Source organism: Petaurus breviceps, unplaced genomic scaffold, assembly GCF_028583685.1.
Source record: "Petaurus breviceps papuanus isolate PSGF00001 unplaced genomic scaffold, PetGlider_PUasm1.0 118, whole genome shotgun sequence".
Lineage (NCBI taxonomy): Eukaryota > Metazoa > Chordata > Mammalia > Diprotodontia > Petauridae > Petaurus > Petaurus breviceps.
In genome coordinates, this window is record NW_027185616.1 from 20,227,119 (window position 1) to 20,246,678 (window position 19,560).

Genomic DNA, 19,560 nt, shown 5'->3' on the forward strand with positions numbered 1-19,560 from the left:
GAGGCTGGATTTGAACTCGTGAAGATGAGTTTTCTAGATTTCAAGTTCTATCCACTGTGCCATCTAGATGTCCTGGGCAATAGCCATATCTGACCTTCTCAGTAATTTGCATCCTTTCAGGGGACTTCATTTTACTTCAGGATAGATTTGTTCTTCTCTAGAACCACTTAAATATCAAAAGGTAAATAAACATATTTTTCCCTTGAAAGGCAATTGGGGTTAAGTGACTTGCCCAAGATCACATAAATAAATATAAATAAATGCAAGCATAAACATGTACATGACTGTAAGAGATGTGGGCTTCTTAAATGATAAGTTTTTTTAAATTAAGCATTTGACATGTGCAATCAGCTATTAATTTTTTTTCTTCCCCACTCCTCTGCCATCATAATATAGATTGTTCAGTATATCTTCAGGAGATACCATTTAGTGTTAATATCAGTTCAAGTAAGACCCAATAAGGAAAGTTAATCTGCTGGGCATGGAGAGCACCATGCATTACAAAGAAATGACTCTTGGATTATCTATGAACTGGGCTACTTATCTTCATTACTTCAGACTTTTGAGTGATCCAACACATAATTACTTATTAACACTTAGGACAGCACACATAACTCACTATAGTTCTGGAGATCTCTAATTTCATCAGTATAATTCCTCCCATGGCAAAAATCACACAATTCTTTATACATAAGTAGATTGTCTTCATGAATGGCCATGAATGATAAATTTTACCACCTGATGGTCAGCCTTCTGGAGCTGAACCTCTCCAAACTTGGCTAAGCTGATTCTAGGATGGTTAAGTGAGTGTGTTGCCAAGCGTGTGCAGGAAATCTTTCTCGACTGGTAAGGCATACCAAAGCTTGTGCTCCACTAGCATGTAGCCTATGAAAAGCATGAGGTTTGGCCCCTGCCATGCCATGAAAAAAATAAGGCTTTGATTAAGGCCACGAGTAAGTATTGAGCACTTTTGCTTTGTTTTTATTAGATTGTTGTAAAAGTATTTACCAGCTCAGAGGTGTCTGTTGTGCCTAATTTCTTAGCTGTTGTCCCTGCAAGTCTCTTTTCCCTTCATTCATTCATTCAAGAATATTTATTGAATGCCTTCTCCATGCAAGGCACTGAATTAGGCTTTTTACAACTCTTCTGACAATACTGCCTATTTAGCAATGAAACCTTATAGAAGGCTTGCTTCATCTTTAACCATGTTCTGCCATTTCCTCCATCAGCTGGCAGGGTGTGTGCCTAAAGGAAGGACACACACCCAAAGATGCCATATGTGTGTGTATGATCACCAAGGAAACCTAACACTTTGTTCTGTAACATTAGTTGAACTCATCTCAGCAGTCAATGAGGAGAAACATTCCGCAAAGAAAAACCATTGTAATTCAGGGAACCAGTAGGGAAGAAAGAACATTGCAACATGTTCAAAGTAACGAACAACTAAAAAACTGAACAGTATCGCCTCTGACCATCTTTTCTTTAGACAGCTAGCTGGTACAAGAGATAGAGTGCCAGGTCAGGAGTCAGGAAGACCTGAATTCAAATCCACCCTCAGATACTTAACTGTCTTCTGTGACCCTGGATACATCACTTAACCCAATGTCCCGGTTTCCTCAATTGAAAAATGAGAATAGAAGCAATGCCTTACCCCGCAGTGTTGTTGGGAAGATCAAATGAGATAATATTGGTAAAGTACTTAGCATGGTGTTTGGCACATAGGTGCTTAATAAATGTTTAGGCCACTAGTAAGCAATGAGCACTTTTGTTTTTATTAGATTGATGTTGAAGTATTTTTCAACTTAGAGGTGTCTGTTGTACCTAATCTTTTTAACAGTTTTCCCTTTCCCCCTTAAAATTGTTTTATCAATACTTTTTTCTAACCCATTATTGTCATTTCTCCCTGGGTCCCTTTCACCCAAGAGATCCCTCCCTTGTAGCGACTAACAAATAAGTAAAGTCATGGAAAACAAATCAACATATTGGCCATGTCTAAGAATATATGCCCCATTCCACACCTGTAGTCTACCACTCCACTGAAAAACAGGAAGCATCATACACCATCCATCTTATGTCGTCATGACTGTCACTGCTGCAATCTCTGATAGAATCACAAGGCCATAACTTATTTCACTTCATTCATTCATTCAATTATACTTCATTTTTCTTCTTACTGGTTTGTTTCTTGCTTAAATGTAGACTGGATTTTTAAATAGTGGAAGGTAAGAAGGAGAATGAATACAAGAAATGAGAAATCAAGATGAAACACTGTGAAAGAAACATGATGAATATACCCATGATCCATTAATTTTGTTCATTGAATAAAGCAAATTAGAATAATGTAGCTGCTGAGTACAGCCTTTATTTAGCCTCTATGTTTAATGCTCGAAAACAACAATATTCCATATTTATTGGCACCCTATACCAAATTTATCAAATGCTGCCTGCTTTTGTACCATGGACAATAGTTTCATTTGTCTGATTCCTTTGTTCAGCAAGCCCAGGAGACCCACATAAGGTTTACTCTTCTAACTCAAAATAAGTTATAAAGAGACATGCAGATGTTACTGTTGTCATCACCAAAATTAGTTGCTTCTATTTGTTTCTTTGAACAATCCTGTTTGTTTTTTAATATACTAAAAAGTATATGCTTTCCTGCTTTCATGTTTTTACTCAACATATACTTATGTATTATTGTGTATACACTATTGTTATTTTTCTTTATAGTTTAATTTGGACATATGTCTAAAACACAGGCATGTCAATCTACCCATGTTTGTGATGACTTAGCTCTTGTAGGTGCTAGATGATAGGGCAGTGCCCTTCTGTTTAAGTAGCACAAATTTTAATTTCCCGTCATGTATTCAGTATCACTGGGATTGATGAAATGCCATTCCTTAGGAGAGCCACGCAGAATATTGAGTCAGTAGTACCCTCACACAGCTGACTACGTGCTGTGGATTGGCAGGGAAGCTTGCTTAGAGGAGACTCTAGCTGAGAAGGCATCTGTTCTGTTCTCAATTGATGGACATGTGGTATTGGTTGCATGTGCATCAAGAGACTTTATACAAATGATTAAAATGTTCTAGAGAAGAAATTAGCCTGAAGAAAAAAGAAAACTTCCTATAATTTAACATTAAAATGGACATTTCTCATCTGTTCATTTTTTTCTTTTCTTTTCTTGTCTTTTTAATTTTAATTGTAGTGAAGGGAGCAATCTGACCCCAGCTCATCACTACCCAGACTTCAGATTTAAGACATATGCTCCAATAGCATTTCGGTATTTCAGAGAACTTTTTGGTATCAAGCCTGATGATTACTTGGTAAGAATTTGTCATTTTCCTCCCTCCTACTGAAATATGTGTGATGTAATTATTTGTCTCATTTGTCTCACTGGAAACTTGTGACTATTGTTTTCCAAGACTCAGAGAAAAGTTTTAAGTTCCAAGTTTTGTAACAAATACATATTTTTTCCCCGAGATGAAATGGATTGCTTCTGGAAGTAGTGGGCTCCCCCCTTCAAAAAAAACAAAACTAGATGATGAAATTTCTATATTTAGTTCTAGAAAATAGTCTTAAATTCTATAGCTTTTAACAGATATCCACAAAAATTGCTATGCTAATTGGTATTTAAGTGACTTTAGTATTGGTTGCTACTTTAGATAATTATTCTAAGAGATATATTATAATTAGATGTAAATACTCCTGTGAATTTTCACAGATGGAATTCTTTTTGAAAACCTTATCTTAATTGCCTTACTTGTGCAGTTCATCTCAAACTTGCCTTGGCCCACAATAATTTTCACCTTGACCTGAAATTTGTATCATGTTTGCTAAAACACTATATTCTTGGCTAATTCTGATAATATAGACTCCATGTAACTACAGCTCTGTTTTATAACTCTGAATGTTGTATTCAGAGAAATTTTTTTTTTCACATTCCATCCTCACTCCATATACTTCATGAATACAGGAAATAAAAAGTCAAACTTGCTGTGGGGCAGCCTGTTTTAGCTTCCAAGTTCATGACATTTAGGCTTCAAGAGATCATGAATTTCATTTTATTCATTCAACAAACTTATTAAGCCACTGTTCTATGAAGAGTACTGAGTTGGGCACTGGGTGGGAGAGACATGAAGTTCACATGGGACATAGTTCTTGTCTTCATAGGTTTTATAATCTAATACAGGAATTATATATATATATATATATATATATACACAGAAAGCTATAATACATATTTCATGCATACTGTATAAATGTGAGTTGTCATGCTTATTCATTACTTCATGGTGAGTACATTAGAGGGTTATGGTACAAAATGTTATGAGTTCAAAGAGGGAAGATCTTGTTGACATGGAGATTAGGTAAGATTTGATTTCTAAAGGGCAATTGGGAATTCTAACCACGCAAAAGCAAAGAATCTCAGAGTAGGAATGGGGTCTTTACCCTAAGCTGTATTTGAACATGAGTCCCCTCAACCTCATCCCTAATAAGTAGTCATCCAGGGTTTCCTTAAACAAGAGACCATTCTACTTTTGGACTAACCATTTGGATGTCTTTCTGTTTATTGAAACTGAAATTTACCTCTTTGCAGCTTCAATTTATTTTTCCTCGTTTTGTCCTCTGGAACCAATCTAAACAAGTTTAATTCCTATTTCATGTGACAACTCTTCCTTTACTTGAACATAGCCATTATGTGCCTGCAAAGACTTGGTTCCTTTTAGTTCCTTTAACTGAGAGGTTCTCAAAATATAGTCCAAGGATCCTTGAGGGGGCCCCTCAGACCCTTTCAGGGGATCTTCAAAGATAAGACTATGTTCATAATAAAACTAAGATACTATTTGTTTTTTCAAATACTCTTCCCTTTTCCAATTACATAGCTGTGAGAGGCCAACATATATTTCAACCAAAACAATATATTGGAATGGACTGAATGCCAAAGCAGATGTGACATTCCAGCTTTCTTCTATTCAGTCAAACAATAAAAAGATTTGCAAATATATGTAAAACAAGGCTGCTCTTCTAGTTAATTTTTTTTTAATTTGGAAAATGTACTTATTTTTCCCAAAATAATACATTATGTTAACATGTAATAAGCTTATCCTTTGAAATAAATATTTTAATCTTTATCAGTTTTAATTTCGACTGTAGCAAATGTCAATGGATATAGCCTACATAAGGAAAAGCTCTGACTTCTGACAGAGTCCAACCCTCTTTTCACTGTAACCCTAAGCGTTCTGTTCCCTCAGCTACAAGCCTAAGTAGCTCTTCAGGAGCAGGAGAGAATCATTCAGTTCAGTTTATCAATCCAGCTTGTATAAAATGTCCTGCCCACGGGGGATAGAAAGCTACAACCCAGCCTAGGCTTCGAAGGAGATCAGAATCTAAATGAGGAGAAAGGCATACACAAAGACCTATGATAAAAAGGAGGGCGAGAGAAACACAAAGGAGAAGCACAAAGTACTGTGAGAAAATGCAGAGTTCATTTTCACACTGGGGCAGGAAATGGTAATATCAGAGAAGGAAGAATGAAGAACAACTCAAGGAAGGGCCTTCATTGGGACTAACGTAAGAGACAAGTCTATCCTAGGCAAGAGGGATGGCATGAAAGTTGGGAAGAATGTGTAGAATGATGGGCAAGGACTAAGCCTCAAGATTCATTCACATATAAGAGGCAGGAAGAAGAAGTGAGAGGAGATGGAGAAGTAGCGATCAGAGATCCAAGGAAAATCAAGTGAAAAGAATATTTAAAGACGGATGAAATCATGCCAGATGCCAAAGAGGTATAAGGAGAATATAGATTGAGTTTTTAAAAAAAAAAAAGTTCAATTGGGCAGCTAGGTGGTGCAGTGAATAGAGCACTGGCCCTGAAGTCAGGAGGACCTGAGTTCAAATTTGGCCTCAGACACTTAACACAAAAACTAGCTGTGTGACCTTGGGCAAGTCACTTAACCCCAATTGCCCTCCAAAAAAGCAAATTAATAATATGTATCAATTAAAAAAAAAGGTTAGGGGAGGCCAGGTAGCACAGCGAGTAAGAGCACCGGCTCCAGTGTCTGGATGACCTGGGGATCAAATCTGGGCTCAGATACTCAGCACCACACCCAGAAATAACTGGCTGTGTAACCTTGAGCAAGTTACTTAACCCCAATTGCTTTAAAAAAAAATAAAGTCATTGGATTTGGAGTTCAGTGGCTAATCTTGAAGATAGCAATGAGGAAAACAGATGTGGAAATATAAGTAAATGGAGTCCAAAGACAATGTCATTCCTAAACTGTTGCTTCTCAGAGAAGCAATGATTGATTATGTGGCATGGTCTTGGAGGCTAACTTTTTCAGCTGGTCAGTCAATAAGTATTATTAAGTACCTACTGTGTGCCAGACACTGTGCCAAGTGCTAGAGATACAAAGAAAGTCAAAAAATAGTCCTTGCTCTCACGGAGTTCACAATCTAATTAAAGAGATGACATAGAAGCAACTTTGTATGGACAAGTTATATACAGTACAAATTTAAAATGATCAAGAGAGGGAAGGCACTAAAATTAAAGGAGATTGGAAAGGACATAAGGACCCTTTTACCCTTCTGTCTGTAATGCTCACCCTCCTAATTTCTGCATACTGGCTTCCCAGCTTTCCTTCAGGTCCCAACTAAAAATCCCACCTTCTTTAGGAAGCCTTTCCTGATCCCCTTTAATTCTGTCTTACCTCTTTTGATTATTTCTAATTTGTCATTCAGTCATTTTTCAGTCACATCCAACACTCTATGGCCTCCATTTGGGATTTTCTTGGCAGATATACTGGAGTAGTTTGCCATTTCCTTCTCCAGCTTGGGGGTCCCTTCTTGAGAATCCCAAGTTTAGAAGTTCACAGACTTGTCCCTGTAGAGCAAGAAGGGGAGTTCTTAAATAGGATGTAGTTTGGAGAAAGAACAGATCCACCCACGTGGCCCTCACAATTGGAAGGGAGATTATAGTATTGACCTGGTCAGCAAAAGATCAAGACCTTGCCACATCCTCTCATCCTCTCTTTAGGTGTTCCAGTCTACTTCCATTCTCACCAAGGTCAATTCTTCTACCTGGGGCCTTGATCCCATACTCTCTTGTCTCCTTCTGTAACTTGTCCCCACACCTCATCTCTTCTTTCTGCACTTCTCAGTCTCTTCCTATTGGCTCCTTACCTGCTGCCTACCAAGTCACTCTCACTTTAAAAAAAGCCTTCACGTAATTCCAATATATTCTAGCACTGACATTATATTTGACACACAGCACTGCATGTGAAAAGCTCTAAGCTCAGAGTCAGGAAACTAAGGCTCCCCACTTTGTGGGAGGAACTACAGGCTCCTTGGCCATCCCACAGGAATTCAGAGTTTCCAAGATATAGGAACAGAGTTAGGGTTCTCTTGTCCTGATAGTAGTTTAAGGATTCTAGGAGTGTTAGACCAGGATCTTGTCATTTCCTGCCATATTTCGGACATCTCAGTACTTTCTCAAGTGCAGTCTTTAAGAGCTACAAGTTTTTCATATGATGATAAACTGGACAATGTGAAAGCAGCCTTCTCTATAATAGGTTACACAGAAACTCATTCATTCATAAAACAAATGTTTAAGCACCTACTGTGAAGGAGACTTTAGAGGTCCAAAAAACAAAAGCAGCTCATACCCTAAGGAGTTTATATCATATTGAGAGAAAACAACATGGGCACAGATACTTAAATGTAAAATAAACACAAAATATTTTCTGGCAAAACTCTGGCAACCTGAGTTATCAGTTATCATAAAAGGATCCTGTAAAAGATAGCATGGGAGCTGAGCCTTAAAGGAAAAGTTCAGAGTGCCTAGAGAAGGAGGTAAGAAGGGAGTGAATTTCATACATGGGGAATTGGCCAAAGAAAAACCCAGAGACAGGAAATGGAATTTCCTATCCAGAGGACAAAAAGTAGACCAGTTTGCTGGGAAGTCAGATTCCCAGGAAAGAAAGTGTTATGCAGTAAGCATGGAGAAATAGTCTGGACATGGATTTGAAAAATTTTTAATTAGAAAGCTATTGAAAGAATGCAAGTAAGAAGTGAAGGCCTCAACCAGGGTGATGACTAAATGATTGGAAAGATGGGAACAGATGCTAGAGATGTTGTGGAAGTATAATTGACAAGATCTGAAAAACTGACTAGATATGAAAGTTGAAGGAGAGGGGAAAGTTGAAGATGACTCTGAAGTTATGAACTTGGGTTACTGGAAGGATGTTGGCACTTTCAATAGAAACAGGAGAATGTGTGAAGGCTTGAGAAGATGTCTGCAGGGTATCCAGGCCAAAATATTTAATAGGAATGGATGGATTCATGGTCAAGTGAGGACAAAGAACAGGCTTAGGAGGAGATGAGGGAAGTAATGACCAGATATAAGAATTTCAAAGTTCCTGATGACAGACGTGGACATGGAGGACAGCCAGTGAAAATGCCCAGCGCTGAGAGATGGAGTGTCTTGCGCAAGGGACAACAAAGAGCTGGATCATGGTAGGGATGGAAAGGAAAGAGCAGGTTAGGAAATACTTTAAACCCCAAACACAGAGTTTCGTATTTAATCTTTGAGGTTATAGAGAGTCACTGAAATTTATTGAATAGTTTAGTGACGTGGTCAGATCCATGCTTTAGGGAGAGCTCTTTGGTAGCTGAATGAAAGATGGACTAGAATGGGGAGAGACTTACCGCAGACAGCCCAACCACCAGGCTATTAATGAGGGCCTGCATCAGAGCGCACCATGTCACAGGAGAGAAGGGGACCTATAGTAGAGATGTTACAAAGGTAAAATTGACAGACGTTGACAACAGATTGGATATAGGGAGAGAGAGAAAGTGCAGAGTTCAGGATGACACCTAGGTTGTAAGCCTGAGTCACCATCTTGGTGATGGTACACTTACAATATTAGGGAGGTTAGAAAGGAGTAAGATTTGGGGGATCCATTTGTACAAAGCAAGAGTTGAGGGGCGGCTAGGTAGCAGAGTGAAGAGAGCACCAGCCCTGGAGTCAGTAGGACCTGAGTTCAAATCCAGCCTCAAACTCTTAACAAGTACTAGCTGTGTGACCTTGGGCAAATCACTTAAGCCCAACTGCCCTGTCTTCTCCCCTCCAAAAACTAAAAGATTTTAGTTATAGAGGAAGTCTTCTTGAGAAAGGAAGAATAAAACAGCATATTTGATAAAAGTATCAAATTAGTATTACAGAGAGTAAGGAGAAAGTAATCACTTCTAGGCAGTGTTGTTAAGTTAAATCAACAAGTCAACAAGCATTTACTAAATACTTAATAAATCCAAGAAATTGTTCTAAGTGCTTGTCAGGGAAAGTTTCACAGAGTGTAGGCTGTCTTGAAGCATGTGTGCAACTCTGATGGGCAGAAAAGAGGGAGAAAGACATTCCAGCTCTAGAAGGGAACCATATGAACAGAAGTAAGGAAGCTCAAGACATTTTCCAAGGAAGGTGTCTAGACCAATTTGGTTAGAGCAGAAAGTTGTGTAGAAGGGATACTGGAAGATAAGGGTGAAAATATGAATGTGCCTTTTTTCAGTCATTGTGTTTTTTTAGTTACCCTGTCAACATGCTCTGCTGTGTTGAGGGTATTGTAATAGGAAACAAAAGAAATAAAAAGGTTGGATAAAATATGGTCCCTGCCTTTATGGGTGTTGGAGTCAAGGAGAAGTAAGATGTAAGGGTTGACCTGTATACGTGATTGTGTTATGTTTATCCAGATGTTTATGGTTCCCTGGAAATAGAGGAATAATTGACTGAATATGGCTGGCCTAACTGATCCCAGGAGTCCTTCCTAGGCATGACATCAAAATCCAAAGCCGTGAGGACTTGCTTTGGTGACTCTCAGACATGCCCACAGCTCATCATTAAGGCTGTGGGACTCCAGGTTACTTCCTAATGATTTATAAGTGTGGGAAGTGAAGAATCTCTTACTGAAAAGGTGAAAAATCAGTGTGCTTCCTTATGTCCTGAAGGTCTCATTTTTTAACCTATTTTGAGTCACAAACTCCCAATTTGATACACTTTTCAAGGCACCTCCTCCTTATCTAACCAATCACAGTGGACCATCTGTTTCATAGTAACAAGGGCTCCTGAGCTTCAGAAGTGCCACTTGAATGGGGGAGTTCTAAACGGAGCAGGAATACTAAAGCTCAGTTTCTCTTAACATGTATGTGGACGTGACGATGACAGGAAAATAGAATCACAACCCAATGCATGCGTTCTGCTTGCTGCCAAATTCAAGTCATGAAAACCAGTTTGTCATGATTTGCTAAACCTTCAATGCAGGATCAAGTACCAGTGGATGATTGATATGTGTATGGAGGTTTACGTGTGTGCGCGTGTATGTGTGTGCGCGTCTGTGTGCGTGCGTGTATGCATGCATGTGTATGCACATGTGTCTGTGTGTGCGTTGTGTTGTGCACACATGTGTGTGCATGTGTGAACTTGTGTGTATGTGTGTGCGCATGTGTTGCATGTGTGTGTGCATGCACTGTGTTTGTGCATCTGTGTGCATTGCGGTGTGCATGTGCGTGTGTATGTGTGCACTTGTGTGTGCGTGTGTGTATGCGTGTGTGCGTGCATGTGTATGTGTGCAGTGCTTGTGTGTATTGTGTGCATGTGTGCACATGTGTGTCTCTGTGTGCATTGTGTTGTGTGCACTTGTGTGTATGTGTGTGCGTGCACACATGTGTGTGCATGTGTATTTGTGCGCTGTGCGTGTGTGTGCACGTGTATGTGCATGTGTGTGCATGTGTGTGTGTTAGACACTGAGCAGAAATGTTCAGACCAGACTTCTGATTTCAGTAGCATAAGGAACTCCTAGTGAGAAAATTCCTTACAAGTATGGCTTATCACCAACTGCTCCACAATTTAGTCTTAGAGAATTGCTTAGTGCGTTGGGAATTGACACGGTTTCTCCTGGGTCACACAACCAGTGCGTGTCAGACATGGAACTTGAACTTAGGTTTTCTTGGTTCTGAGGCCAGTTTGCTATAAATGATGCCACACTGTTGTGTGTGTGTGTGTGTGTGCATATGTCTTAATGACAAAGCTGTGATAACACTGGTGATGATGATGCTTAGGTTCCCAGAAATCTATTTAACCCATAATACACTCAAAGAATAGTTTTAAACTATGTTAAACTTTTTTGGTCCAAACCTGTGATTGTGTCGTTGTAAGGAATTTCCAGAGAGGATAACTCTCTGCCAATGCACATTGATAATCACTCTTCAGTTTGTAATCTTAAGAGTTTTGTGGTGCATTAAGAGATTCAGGGACTTATCTAGGGTCACATAGCCAGTATATGTCAGAGGTGAGATTGTAACCCAGGTCTCCCTAGCTCCAAAGGCAGCTCTCTTCTCCACCACACCAGGTTGCCTCTCCTACGTGCATACAGATAGATATATTTAGCTTCTGCTTGTTGCATCTCCATTTCAACTTCTCCGAATTCTTCCATTAGGTTCCTAAAGTACATTAACGTTCATCCTGTGCACATTGATTATAAGTTTCATGTGTTGAAACACACAACTATTAGACTGCGAGGCAGTCAGGGAAGGTGTCTCTGAGAAATGCAGCCATTCAAATGCCCCTTTTTCCTTATTCATTAGTAAATGAACTCACACCACAGGGAGAAAAGCAACCAAGCTGAATTAATATTCATCTTTCCTTAGACAGCAAGCTATTGGTTTGCTCCCTTCTCCAACATGTGCACTGTGATGCCAGAATCTAGTGTGCATTAAATGATGGCTTTTCAGTCTCAGGAAGTGCCTGCTTGAAACAGCAGGGTGGCTGTTTTACGTTCCACGCTGTTTAAGGGAAGAAAGGCAGTCAGGCAAAGTAACTTTACACTGTTAATTTGCATTGGCAAGACACAGCTGTGGTGTAGATTTGCTTTCTCCAGTGTGTAAAATAGGGAGGCACTGCAGGAAACAGGAGCAACACAATTAATAAATGTGAACAGCTTGCTCTTGAGTGGAAGTGTCTGGAAGATGTACAGACATGCCCACATGCACAACATAGGAGCTGGTCAATCATGGCCAGTTAGAACTCCCCTCTTCCTTTTTCACTTGATCTTAAAACATAAGATTCCAAAGAACCAGTTTTCAGAGAATTGTTCCAGAGAGATACGGGGTGAGGAGACAGAGAATTCTAAGGAGTCCTAGCTACATTCCTAGAAATATAGTTTTATGGAGCACACAATACTATTATAACTATCCATTTTAAAAGTTTAAAACCTTTGGCATTTTTTGCTTTAATATCTTAATGTACTAATTATATTGAGAAATGAGGGGAATAATTGACAACCAAATACATGAAGAAAAATTCACCATATTGCATCACTGTGGTTAGAAAAATAAGTTGGCTTTTTTTTAATGCAGGTTTGAAAAAAAATTAAATTAAATGCATGTTTGAATACTGTTTTCCTCTACATGCTCCTTCCTTACCCACCCCTATTTCTTTATTAACAGATTTTTGTTTCCACATTCAAAATCTTTGTCCTTCTGTATCTTTTTTCATTTTATCAGAAAGGACTAGTTCTTTGTAGGATTACATAAAAATAACAACCATCAGGATTTCTAAGGTCCCAATCCTGTACCAGTTAGTTTAACTTTTTTTTTTTTTTTGAGCAGGGGAGGCAAGGCAATTTGTTAACTGATTTGCCCAAGGTCACACAGTTAAGTGTCAAGTGTCTGAGGCTGGATTTGAACTCAGGTCCTCCTGATTTCAGGACTGGTGCTCTGAGCCACCTAGCTGCCTCTAGTCAGTATAATTTTCCCCATGTTTTTCAGCTGGCTAATTGATTATTCTAGGAAACCATCAAGATTTGCTCTTGCCTCAACCAGGATCTTTCAATAGTGGTTTTATTCTTTTTAAAACTAAAAAGGAGATAGCTATCCTCCTATACATTCTGAGTTTTCTTTAGACTTCATCTCATGTATAGTCAGTATGTATCAGAGGCCATCTTTCAACTTTATCACGTAACTAATTATACAGGATCAACACCTGGCCCATTTCTTTAAAATTCCCTATGATTTCCCTGGATTCCCTTCTAACATTTTACAGAATCCATTTTGTTTCCTTTGTCATTTCCTTTTTTTTTTAAGCAATTGGGGTTAAGTAACTTGCTCAAGGTTACATGGCCAGGTGTTTCTGAGTGGGTGCTAAGTGTCTAAGCTCGATTCGATCCCCAGGTCATCCCAACATGGGGCTGGTGCTCTTACTTGCTGTTCTACCTGGCCGCCCCCCTTGTCATTTCCTTTTCATATCTTAGTGTGACAGTCAGCAATGTGAATGTGCAACAGACTAGTCAGGGGAGAAAAGATGGAGAATTGAGTATATTGATTTTCTTCAAGAGTTTAACAATCACCTTTATTTAGGTTTTGAAAAATGTATGTGTGTTTAAGTTGCCAGTTTTCTTGGGGTGGGGGGTTTGGTGGGGGAAAGTTATCAAAGCAGTTTTTAAATTAGAATTCCATGGGTACCAAGGAAAGAATCATAATACCTTCACTGCCCCCTCCCCTGCCCCTTAATCTCATCATCGTGCCCAAGTATTCGACTTTACTAATCTAGAACTCTAAAATTCTTCTCACCATAACCTCTTATCCTTCAGTTTCTCCCAGGGTCTCCCTTCTCCTAAACCTCTACATTCTTACCTCCAGTCCTTCCACTACCTGCCCTGATTTCCCAATTCCATTTTTCTGCTCTGGCATTACTTTTCTGCTTGACCGTTTACATAACCAGTTGAAGTTTTTACTATTCTTTACCCTCTAATTACATATTACTTTGTGTAGTCCTGTCACCTGGTACAGGGCTTTACACATAGTAAGTCCTCAATAAATGCTTATTGGATAGAAGTAAGTGAAGGGTGATTTAGCTGCCTAATTTTGAAGGGTCTCAAATAGCAGGTGAGGAATTTAGGCTTAATTCTGAAGACATTAGAGAGACATTGAAAATTTACCAATAGAGTACTGATGTTTACCAAATGATATTTTAGGAAGATGACTTCTCTCCATACCCATCCATCAAGACCCAGTTTAAATTCTGCCTTTTAAATGAAACCTTCCCTGGCTATCCTTCAGATGGAATCTACCCTCTTTTATATATAATATTGACTATCTAAATGTTTTTTTTGTATTACAAATTTATTTTATTTTCAATTCATGGGGGAAAACAATCATTTCCATAACAGTGCAATAAAACAGATGATTGCACATGAAAATCTACTATGTACAACTTGCTATCCTCTCCAAATATACAACAAAATTATCATATAACTTTCTTTTTTTCCATTTTTTCTTCCCTTCCTACTCCTCCTGCTCACAGCCCCAGAAATGGCTACCAATAGACATAGATACTTATGTAAAATTACCCTCTCTGGGTGTATATCACATAGTACCTTAAATTCTTAGTTAAATTTTCATGTTTACTCATCCTTTTTTTCTCCCACAATAAGCTCCTAATCATCTACGACCATTTCAGTCTCCCAATAAATCTAGCTTGCCATTGTAGTGTTTGGTCAGTACTTGCTCTGACTATATTTGTCCATTGATATAACACATTTGAAACAGTTAATTCACAGTGAAAGAAACTGTTACCCTTGAAAACATGATACAGTGGGAAGAATATTGGATTTGGAATTAAATGACCTGGGTTTGAATTCTGGCTCTCCTAATTTCTATCTGTATGACCTTGGGCAAGTAATTTAAGTCTCCCTGGATTTCAGCTTCTTTCTCTATCTTTAAATTGATAAGGTTGGACTAGATGACCTCTATGTCCCCTTCTGTCTCTGAGTCTAAGATCTATGATTTTGGGGCGGCTAGGTGGTACAGTGAATAGAGCACCAGCCCTGGAGTCAGAAGGACCTGAATTCAGATCTGGCCTCAGACACTTAACACTTACTAGCCACGTGACCTTGGGCAAGTCACTTAACACTAATTGCCCTGCTTTCCCCCCTCTAAAAATGGAAAAAAAAAAAAGTAAGATCTATTATTTTGTACATGGTATTTTTAGTCAACTGACTAAACTAACTGATCAATAAACATTTCTTAAGGGCTTACTATGTGCCAGGCACTGTCCTAAGCAGATAGTGCCTATAAAGAAAGGCAAAAAATAATCCCTGATTTGAAGAAACTTATAATTTAACAGGGGAGACAATATGCAAATGACTACAAATAAGTTGTAGACAGGATAAATTAGAAATATTTTTTAAAGCTTAGATCTAGTGATTAAAATAAAGTGGTTTTCAGTGGTTGGTTCTTTCAGCATTAGCATGTTGAACACACACTGTATTCTGTTGCTAGCTAACATTTATTGGAGATAGAACCTTGCTCATAATGTTAGTTGCTACACAGTTTGATTTCTGCCTTTTCTAGTGCTTCTGGCTGTATCATTTGAAGGTCCTTTGTTTCTCACTACAAAGGCGGTTAAAGTGTAAGGTGTTCATTCTTTATCAGAGGTAACAAGTATACAGACTCAGGTAGAAAGTATTTTCATCCTTCCTATCAATACTCTCCCTCTCCCCACAATGATTATGAAGGTTAAGAAGGGAAAAAAATCTTCAGTGATACAAATATGCTTCTTACTACCTTGGGAGAATACTCATTTAAGCTCAAGAAAGGCACCTTCAACAATTTTTCAAGTTTGCTTTTCTTTCTTAGAAGCAGCATGGTTTTATGTGATAATATTGTTGTCTTTCCTTTAGTATTCCATCTGCAGTGAGCCTTTAATAGAATTATCCAACCCTGGGGCCAGTGGATCCTTGTTTTTTGTAACTAGTGACGATGAGTTTATCATCAAAACAGTTCAACATAAAGAAGCCGAATTCCTTCAGAAGTTGCTGCCAGGTTATTACATGGTGAGTACAGAAACCTGGGAAGAAAAAGATGTCCCCTCTTAGTGAATGTCCTAAGAAGGTACCTTAGGGAAGAAAAAGATGTCCCCCTTCTGAGTCATTTTTCTTTCTGCTGGTTTTCAGTGTTAATTCTTTCACTTTGGCTGACAAAAAAAATCTGAGATTTTTGATTCTCAAAAAAAAGTTTTTTTTAAAGAAAACAAAAGATCTACCAGGAGAACTTCCAATTCATGGTTCAGGATTTGATGTCTAAAGAGCTGAGAAGAAATATATTAACATTTTAAAAGCCACAAGGATATAACCTTGGAAATTAGCCAGTGGATCTATATCACTAGGAATCCAAAGGCTTAGTGGCATTCCTTGCTTTAAGTAAGCAGGTAAAAACTCTGGATTTACTTGATAAACTCTCCAGCATCTAGAGATGGGGGTAGGGAACGTGCAATCTCGAGGCCATCTGTGGCCTTCTAGGTCCTCAAGTGTTGCCTTTTGACAGAGTCCAAGTTTTACAGAACAAATCCTTTTATTGAGGGGATTTACTCTGTGAAGTTTGGATTTAATCAAAGGGCCACACTTGAGGACCTAGAGGGCCATATGTGGCCTTGAGGCTGAAGATTTCTCACCCCTGACTAGATCTTAGTAGGCCATTAGTAAATATTTCTTCAGTCAAAAATTAATAAGCATCTTTTAGGTGCCAGGCAATATGCTAGATACACAGAATACTAGTACAAAGAATAAAAGTCTTTAGTCGACAGAGGCTTATAATCTCATAGTTGTTGTATGATTGTTTCAGTTGTGTCCAACACTTTGTAACACCAACTGGGGTTTTCTTGGCAAAGATACCAGAATAGTTTGTCATTTCCTTCTCCAGCTCATTTTGCATATGAAGAAACTAGGGCAAATGGGGTTAAATGACTTGCCCAGGATCATACAGCTAGTAAGTGTCTGAGGATTTGAATTCAGGTCTTCCTGACTCCAGGTCCATCGCTCTATCCATCATACCATCTAGCTGCCCCACATTCTAATAGGGTAGACAGCAATTACATAAAGAACTACATATATAGGGCCGGCTAGGTGGCGCAGTGAATAGAACACTGGCCCTGGAGTCAGGAGGACCTGAGTTGAAATCCGACCCTAGACACTTAACACAAAAAAAATTAGCCATGTGACCTTGGGCAAGTCACTTAACCCCAAATTGCCCTCCAAAAAAAAAAAGAACTACATATACAGCATAATTATCAATTGACTAAATACAAATATATAAAAAGCAATTATAATAAGATAGTTTGGGAAGCAAGACCAGTATTCACTTAATTCATTAAAATGAAATTCTACTATACAGCATATCTCATTGTTTTTAAAATACAATTTTATTTACTAAAAAAATTGATCTGCAGCTTTTTACAGTGTTTAAGGAACATATTTATCATTTAATTAGAGCTATAATTTTTACATGTATTATTTTACTGATTTTTTAAATTTTGATAATTTTTCTTTGATATTCCCAAACACTACTATATTTCTACCATTTTCTTTTTCCACTTTTTTTCTCTCCCCCACTCCATTTTTTAAGACTGGGTCTATCAGACTTAAAGTTCAGAGCCTACTTATGACCCTGATCCATTCCGATGAGAATAGGAACTCCATTTCTCACCTGAGTCAGTTTACCTCTCCTTAATCAAACTGCTAAACTGTGAAACAGACACCCAATTGACATAGAACACTGCAGCTCAGAACTTCCAAGTTTAACAGGTCTACTAGCCTTAATTTTCTAGGCAACTATGCCACTATGCCCAGATGTTTCTACCATTTTCATTAGCATTTTTCTCATTTTCTTTGATATGAGATCATGATATAGTTCAGTGAATCTCAAAGTATAATCTGAGGATCCTGGGAGTCCAAAAGATCCTTTGAGGGAACCTGAGAGAGCAAAATTATTTTAATAATAATATTAAGATTTTTTTTACTTCTAACATGGCAAATATTAATAGATATAATCCACATAAACAAAAACCTCATTAGGTTCCTCAATAATTTTTAGGCATGTAAAGAGGTCCTAAGACCAAAACTTGAGAACCACTAGATAGAGTACATGTTGTAGCTGACCAAGTGATAGATTAGGAGTCAGAAAAAAATGACATCAAATCCTGACTTCAGTGCTTAGTAGCTCAGTGACCATGGGTGAGTCACTTAAATTCCATAAACCCTGGTTTCTTCATTTAGAAAATAGAAGTAATAATGCCTATAGTTTCCACTTTACAGAGTGGTTATGAAGGTTAAATGGGGTAATGCGTGTATTTTACTTTGCAAATTTTAAAGCATTATAGAAAAGATTGCTATCATTATAATTATTATTGTGGTTCCTTAAAGCATTTTACAAAGCTTAAAGCTTTGCAACTAGGTGGCACCATGGATACAGATGCTGGATCTAGATTCAGGAAGAGCAGAGTTCAAATTCAGTCTCAGATTGGAGCCTCACTAGCTTTGTGGTGCCGGGCAAGTCATTTGACTTCTGTCTGCCTTGGGATAATAATAGCACAACTCCCAGAGTTTTTGTGAAGATAAAATGAGGCATTTACAAAGGGCTTTGCAAAACTGAAAACGCTATATAGATGTCAGCCATGATTATTGTAGTAACAATAACTTGGAATATGATATTCTGGAGGACAAAGAAGCTGGGATTCAAACCAAGAATCACCTACCCAGAAAAATTGAGTATCATGTTTCAGGGGAAAATATGGTCATTCAGTGAAATAGAGGACTTTCAAGCATTCTTGATGAAAAAACCAGAGTTGAATACAAAATTTGACATTCAGACACAAGAAGCAAGAGAAGCATGAGAAGGTAAACAGGGAAAAGAAATCATAAGGATCTTATCAAAGTTGAACTATTAACATTCCTACATGGAAAAACAATAATTGTAACTTATGAAACTTTGCTCAGTATGAAAATAGTTGAAGGGAATAGAAATAGAAATATATATATATATGTATATATATATATATATATGTCTATATCGGAGGGTATATGGGTATGGATACATATGTGAATGTGTGTATATATTTTACAGGTATACATAGATAGAGGGCACAGGACCAATTTAACAGGAAGGGATGATACTTAAAAGGTGAAATTAAGAGGTGAGAGAGGAATATAATAAGAGGAGATGGGGAGAGACAGAATGGGGCAAACTATCTCATATAGAAGAGGCAAGGGAAAATGGTTACAATGGAGGGGAAGAATAGGAAGGCAAAAAGGAATGAGTCAACCTTATTCTCATTGAATTTGGTTCAGGGAGGGAATGACATACACATTAATAAATAGGGTATCTCACCCTCCAGGAGAGTAGGGGGGAAGGGGATGAGAGGGGGGATGATGGAAGGGAGGGCAGGCTGGTGGGGAGGGAAGTTGGAAGCACCCACTTTTGAAAAGGGACGGGATCAAAGTAGAGAATAGAACAAGTGGGAGGTGGGATATGAGGGTGGGAAATATAGTCAGTCTTTTATAATATATTTACTATGTTAATGTTTTGCATTAGTTACACATGTACAACCTATTTTGAACTGCTTATCTTCCCAGTAAGAGTGAGTGACAAGGGAGAAAGGAAATGAATCTGGAATTCAAAGTTTTAAAAACAAATGTTTATATATATATATATATATATATATATATATATATATATATATAT

General features: G+C 38.1%; 1 protein-coding gene across 1 annotated transcript in view; it reads left to right on the top strand.

Annotated features, from left to right (window-relative positions):
* Positions 1 to 19,560, top strand: part of PIP5K1B (phosphatidylinositol-4-phosphate 5-kinase type 1 beta) — a 351,452-nt gene that overhangs the window by 199,676 nt on the left and 132,216 nt on the right. Inside the window, exons 5-6 of the mRNA XM_069086926.1 lie at positions 3,206 to 3,323; positions 15,726 to 15,878. Coding sequence (XP_068943027.1) covers positions 3,206 to 3,323; positions 15,726 to 15,878 — 271 coding nt within the window. The remainder of the gene's footprint in view (positions 1 to 3,205; positions 3,324 to 15,725; positions 15,879 to 19,560) is intronic.